The sequence below is a fragment of the Gavialis gangeticus genome, unplaced genomic scaffold (genome assembly GCF_001723915.1).
Source record: "Gavialis gangeticus isolate Ggan-Ray unplaced genomic scaffold, GavGan_comp1, whole genome shotgun sequence".
In the NCBI taxonomy this organism is placed as follows: domain Eukaryota; kingdom Metazoa; phylum Chordata; order Crocodylia; family Gavialidae; genus Gavialis; species Gavialis gangeticus.
The window spans coordinates 24,790,483-24,797,405 of record NW_017729001.1 but is presented as its reverse complement, the minus strand read 5'-3'; the positions used below and the strand labels follow the sequence as shown (position 1 = coordinate 24,797,405).

Below are 6,923 nucleotides of genomic sequence, written 5' to 3'. Positions count from 1 at the left end.
GACCCCAGTACTCTTTCCTGCCAGGGCAGGGGGTCGGACGTGACGATCTGCTCAGGTCCCTTCCGACCTGACCACTATGAAACTATTTTCCTAGAGGGAACCCTTTTACCTTCAGGACATGGAGGCAGTGTGACTGTCTGGTGAGTGCACTTTTGCTGTTTACACCGCTGTCCATGATGGGCCTGATGTGCAGCAATGCCGTGCAGCTCTTGGTGCAAACTCCTTTCAAAAAAGGACAAATCATCATGTGTTAACAATACATCCATCCCAACCATTTTGTTTGGAAGGAGGAATCTGAGGCAGAGAAAAATTAAAGATATATAGGCTTTTTTTTATAGATATGGAAAAGAAATGCCTGGCTGATGGTGTTTGGGTACACCCGAGCCATTCTTTTTATAAACTATTGGTTAAAAGGTTAATTGGAAAAAAGCAGTTTGCACCACCAAGACCAAAGGGGATAGAACTTTTTCATTGTTAAGTAACTTCCGAATTGTGGTTTAAATACCTGTGACTTATGTTACAGGGGTGTAGGTTGTAGCCGTGTTGGTCTAAGGACGTAGGCAGACAGGGTTCTTTGGGTGAATCTGATATCTTTTGTTAGACCAACTTAAATAGTTGGGAAACAATTTTTAAGCAAGCTTTCTTAGCCTGACGAAGAGTTTTTGAACCTGAAAGCTTGCTTAAAAATTGTTTCTCAACTATTTAAGTTGGTCTAATAAAAGATATCGGCTTCACCCAAAGAACCTTGTCTGCCTCTGACTTATGTTGACTTCCAGTAGCCTTGGATGAGACCCTGCGTGCTCCACCACGACCAACGCACAGTTCGGGATATCATGGGAGCCTGTTCTATCGGTGAAGGTTTTAGGGAAGAGAAATAATCAACACACTGGCTTTGCACGTATTGTGGCAGGGATCTGCCAGTAACGTCCTGGGCAATGATCATTCCTTCCTCTTGCTTTTCAATTTAAAATGAGAACGTAGGGTTTTTGTGTGTTTTGGTGGGGGATTTTTTTGAAGGAAAAGCGGTGGCATTATGGTAGAGAATAAACCTTGTGGTGTGCAAACTACATCATGTCAGAACTGCAGACCATTTTAATTCTCAGGCAGTAGAGCTACAAGTCAAATTTGTTTGGCGCACACAGCTTAGGTTATGCACGGAGAACCAGGAACGGTGGAACTGGAGCAGGGAAGAAGGACGGTGTTGCATTTTTCAGACTGCTAGCCAGGATAAACCAGAAGCAGCAATCAATAATAGTAGAGAGGAATATACGAACTGGATCATAAAACATCATCCAGTATTTCATAGCTGTGTTAGACAAAAATTGCTTTCCTGTGTAAGTCCTTGATTAAAGTGAGGGCAGGGGACACAAGGTCAGCAGGGACTACACCTTTTAATTTTATACATCAGCAATATCCTTACACATGCACTGAAGATCTATTATGCGCTACGATATTAAACCCTTCCCTTGCTTTGCATTTCCAGCACACTGTAAATAATGCTCATGCACTTAGGTGAGAGTGGTGAGCGGATGTTATTTTTCCCTTATCCAGAGATGAAGAAGCAGACAACTTGATTTTGAGATGTACTATGTACCGTGGTCTTACACTGGCATCACAGGGGGCAGGATTGGGTCCATATAGCAGCTCGGTCAGAGTCAGTGGCTTAGCCAGAGATAGGATACAGGAGCTTCTGGTTCTCAGGATCAAATTCAGTAACCAATATCCATCATCGCAGTACCAAAAAATATTAGATAATAGAAAGTTAAAGTAATTGAAGCCTACAGACAGAGAACAAATTCTAATACAGTGAGCTGGGAGTTCACATTCTTTCTCAATCAATTAGGGTATTTAATTTAGGAATATGCAAGTATGACTTGTCTCCAAGTAGCCATCAGACCTCGCCTTAACAAATTATCTGTTTCATTTGGACATAGTTGGAAATTTGAATCACCCACTGTCACTTAATTTCTCCCTAGTAAAGCAGGCAGGGGTCAGCTTCTCATAGTCGCATGCTGATTTGGAAGTAGGACTTCACTCTCCACAGAATAGCCTGAGTTCTGCAGGGCCACTGCTGGAGTAATATGCATGGCTGAACAAGGCAAAATCTGGCGGTGTGTCATGAGTGTCATGTTAGGGAAAGTTTTTGCTATGAAATGTATCCTTGTAGATAGTGGATAATATGACTTCATAAGAAGCGGCATCCTGAGTCAGATCAACAGTTTATCCAGTTGGAGCATCCTGTCTCCAACAGCGGCAGAAGCGGATGCCATACGGGGAGAGCATCCAACAGGATATTTCTACAGTGATCTATCCCCTATTCAGCAACCTCCCTGGCACCTGCCATTTATTGGGTTAGAGATGCTAGAAGAACATCTCCGTTCAATAGCCATTAATAGATCTGTCATCCATGAATTTATCTAGTTCCTTTTTGAATCTGGCCATGTTATCCGCCTCCACCACACCCTGCGGCCATGAATTCCACAAGTTAACTACACAGTGCAGAAAAAAGTAATGAAAAAGCTTCACAACTCAGTATTTCCTGTTGAATTGAACATAGTATTGCATTAGCTTTACAGACAGCAGGAAATGTATGTTATTTTCCATTCCAAAAGTGTTGGTTAGTGCACTAGCAAAATAATCGGAGTTCTGAGTTTCTATCAGAAGAGAAAACAAAGATATCAGGAATGCATCTATTATGTGCTGGCTTGATCCAGGGACATTTGTGACCTCACTGGCAGAAAAGCTTTTAACAACAACCACACAAAAAAAATCTTCTAAAATAGCTGCTCAAACATCCTCTGTCTGTCTGCCATGAAGCTGCCATATCTGTGCAAGCATATAAGAAATTATCTTCCAGGAAATAAAAAAAAAAAAAATCCTTTCACAGGAAAGGAAAATTTCATTTCTACATATTCCAGATTCTATACATTTCATTCTATACATTCCAGTAATAATAGATTATTATTACTTAGTGCCCTGATCCTACAAACATTTGTGGATGTGCTTAACTGGAAGCACGTAATGAGTCATTCTTATGCATGTGCGTAAGCAGTTGTGACATCAGGCCTCTTCCCATTTAGAAATTACTGAGAATTGTTTTCTTTTCCTTACAACACTGCATCACCATCACATCTCAGCCCTCACCTTTTGCAAGTTTAGGCTCTGCCACCTTAAGGGAGTTAAAGGCGGTATATCTGTCGCTGGACTATTCAAGGAAATCTCCAGCCCCGTTTGCCATCAAGACTATCATTGTTCCACTTTGATTTGTTTCTGGCACAGACAGCTTCGTTAGCAGGTTTTACCATTGATCCCACCAGCCCCATTTGTAACAGCTATAGCTGGAGTGGAGAAATTATTGTCCATTGGCTATCTATCAGAGTGGTTCAAAGCAAAGATCTGCAGTTTTCTTTCTGCCACATTTCTCATCCTGTTTCAATAGCGTGCCACTCTTTAGGACACGCACACTGGTCTGCACACAAGGGAGAGGCAAGTAAAATACATCTTCACTTTCTATACTACAAAACTACTGTGTCAGGGAACTAGCCTCAATGCCCCGGCTTAAGTAAAACATAGGTCAGTCTTGCTTAGATACGGTTTGGGGGGTTTTTTTCCCCCAACTCTACTAAACCTATGGTTTTTGATAACACCATTAAGTTCCATTTGTACGTGCAGTCGGGACTCGTAGTATAGATGTTATCTTTTATTAGACCAACAAGATTTTTGCAAAAACATTTCTTTAATTTCAGGCTTGCAAAACCCCAGACTTTTTAGCTGTGCTTAGTATGCATGGCTGTTCTATAGAGAAGATCCAAATCTAAAGTAACATGGACAGAGCAATCTTTATGATTATGTTCCTTAGTGAGCAAAATTGCTGCAAAGTTGGAGAACATTTTTTTTTTTTTTTTAATTTTAATTTCTTGGAAAGGGTCAAAAATTGCAATGAGATTTGGAACATGGAAACTGTGGAGGAAGAGAACTATATTTTTTCCTTGTAGTTGGGGGTGGGGGGGGGAAAGGGTAGTTTCAGATCAAAATTCGTAGCTTAGTTTGCTGGGCTCTGATCTCCTTGGAGTGTAGTGGTAGGGAGTTATTTTCAAATTAATTGTAATATGCAAACATATTGCTTGTACATGATAGCGATTTATGGTAATTGGAGTACCGAAGGGAAAAACAAGTCTTTTAGACAAAAAAACCTTTTAGCCAAGTTAATGAGCACCTGCGAACTTCTGGAATGTAATGCCTGAGCATCCTGAATGCTTGCCTGAGAGAGTATGCTTCTACCGCTGTGGGATTCGGGTTTATTTCTTATTATTACTATTTAGAATCAAATTGTGAACCTCTTACAAATGGTGATCAGATACTTGCACATATCCATGGGGCTGCTGATGTGAGTAATTTCTCAACAATGAGAATAAAGGGCTCACAATCTGGCTGCATTTTATTATTTATTAGTACTTGGTGGAATTTACTGGTGGTGTTTCAAATTGTGAAATCAAAAGTAAAATGAGTTTGTTTTCAGAATGAGGAGGAGATATGGGACCATATGTTGTGCCAATAAGGCTCTCTGATACGATGTTAATGCACTTTCCCCAAGGCCTCAAGACATTTTACAGCTTTTTAAGCAGCCGTTTCTGCAGTGATGCCTAACTTCTGCAGGACAGATAATTACATTCATTGGGAGGATATGAAATGACCAGGAAAGGAAAAAGAACTATACTCAAGAAGCTATTGAATTAGCAGATTTTAACACCAGAACAGTTAACACACTGATGAGAAATAAACCAACTGGAGCAATATATAATAACCACAAAAAAGGAAGTCTTATTTTTATGATATTGGAAATATAAACACTTTACATTTGAAGTTATTTTATTATATGTTTAAGAGATGCAAGTTCTTAAAACATTCCCCACCCTGGCTAATGATAACAGCCCTATTACCAATTGTTAATGGTCTTTAGATCAGGATTTTAACGTGATAGAGCCATGTAACATTATTTTTTGTTGTGCAACATGTATAAAAAGGCAACAATAAATACTCTGTTTTGATTTTTAATTTCGACAGCTTTAACTTTTGGTTATGTCCATGAAAACATTTGTTAAATAGTGATTTATTAAATGAAACCATGATGAAGATCATTATCCTTTTTATTTAAGCCTATTGTACAGATAGGCAAATTGAGGCGAGAACAGATTAAGCCCAAAGTCAAACATGTCAATAGGTGTCCATGGATTGTAATTTTATGTCTTCCACTCGAATCTCGACTCCTTTTCCCCTGAAGCAGATTTTTCTTGCACAGTGGTATGCGTGGTTATTGTAACAGGATTAGTTAATTGAATGCTTCTTGTATGTTTTTTCATTTTCATGTGTCTTTTTTCGGGTGTTTTACATTCTGAACCTGCGCAGAGTGCACTCCCATGGACTTTACTAGGAGGTGGATCAGGTTCAGAAACCCCCGTCCTGCAAGGTGCAGAACTTCTTCCACTGCCATTGATGTCCAAGAAAAGTGGGGGCTCTCAGTACCTTGCAGGAGCAGACCATTTATACGGGATGCAGCTATTATGTTGCATAGGGATCAGATGTTCACAGAAAGCATCTTACATGGGGAAGTATTTTCTAAGCCAGGTTTTCTAAGGAAGGTGAATCTCGAGGCGAAAGTTATTAAGCGAGATATTTTGATTAAACTGTTCAACATAATGGCAAGCCTGCAGTGTATTAACATTATCCTCTTCCTCTTGTTCTATTTCTTTTTGTGATGAAGGGATCATCTAGAGGCCGCAGGTCATACATGCATTCTTAAAGATGCTTTTCGTTATGAAGGCCCATCTGAAATAGCAAATTTAATCTCTGCAGAGAAGTATGAAGCAGCCCTGGCCATTCATCTTTATAAAGGAGGCAGACTTCTGCAAGGTAATCCTCTTTCAATTTAGCAGTAAAAATAACCCTTAAAAGAAAGAGATTGAAAAGAGAAAGATGAATACAAATAGCTAGAAGTGGAAAATGTATATAAACCCATGTATAATGTAGTTATTCTGTTTATCCATTTCAGCAAATGTTAATAATAAACATTGACAGTGTTTCTCTTTAGGAGATTTGATCCAAAGAAGAGAAAACTAACTAAATGTACTTCTAAAGCCTACAACGTGTTTTATAATTAAGTACTTTTACTCTATTAAGATAAGAGCATTACACTAACATTAAGATATTTTCAACAAATATGCTCTTTCAGGGGAAGATAATAGCTTGGCTAAGTATAGCAGAGGTCAGAGAGAAGAAAGAAGAGAGGCTAATTTGATTTTCTTGGAAAAAATGAATCATGTTTTCTGGATGTGAATAACTTGGCATTGTCAGTCATGCCAGCGAAACTGCCGGATAACTGCATGTTATCTGACAAATAATAAAATCTTCTCTTGTAACTGGTCAAGTAGAACAAAGTTGAGTCTGCCTTTAATGACACATTAACAAGTCTGGCTTCTGAAATTAAGATGCCCTCACCTGCTGAAATCTCAAGGACGGTCATTTTCAAATTCTCATTTGTGTTATCCAAGTCCATGCATTTACCCAAAAACACTTTTGTGTAAATGTGTAATTATATGTTTTATTAGACCAACTCAAATCGTTGGAAAAAATTCTTCTTTGCAAGCTTTCAGGTACAGTTATCCTTTGTGAGGCAGAGGAAGCGTCTGCAGATGGCCTGTGCTCTTCCTGGAGTTGGTCCAATAAAAGATAGCGGATTTACCCAAAGAACCGTGTCTGCCTGTGTCCTTAGACCAACACAGCTACAACCAACACCCCTCATTATACATTTGGCACTTTCATCAGGTTAGAAAGTGAATTGCATCTCATCAGTTTTCAGGCTTCAAAAGTCTCTCTACTTTCTAATGTTAGTACATTTTCAGAAAGCCCGAGGTACTGCTGCTTCT

General features: G+C 39.3%; 1 protein-coding gene and 1 long non-coding RNA gene across 3 annotated transcripts in view; one reads left to right on the top strand and one right to left on the bottom strand.

The window, feature by feature from the left end:
* Positions 1-6,923, top strand: part of GLT1D1 (glycosyltransferase 1 domain containing 1) — a 121,959-nt gene that overhangs the window by 12,039 nt on the left and 102,997 nt on the right. For both annotated transcript variants that reach the window (XM_019507098.1, XM_019507096.1), the window contains exon 2: positions 5,762-5,910. In XM_019507098.1, the coding sequence (XP_019362643.1) occupies positions 5,762-5,910 (149 nt within the window). The remainder of the gene's footprint in view (positions 1-5,761; positions 5,911-6,923) is intronic.
* The window catches only part of LOC109290495, a 20,784-nt gene continuing 18,898 nt past the window's right edge, over positions 5,038-6,923 (bottom strand). Inside the window, exon 2 of the long non-coding RNA XR_002095608.1 lies at positions 5,038-5,944. This is a non-coding gene — a long non-coding RNA (uncharacterized LOC109290495). The remainder of the gene's footprint in view (positions 5,945-6,923) is intronic.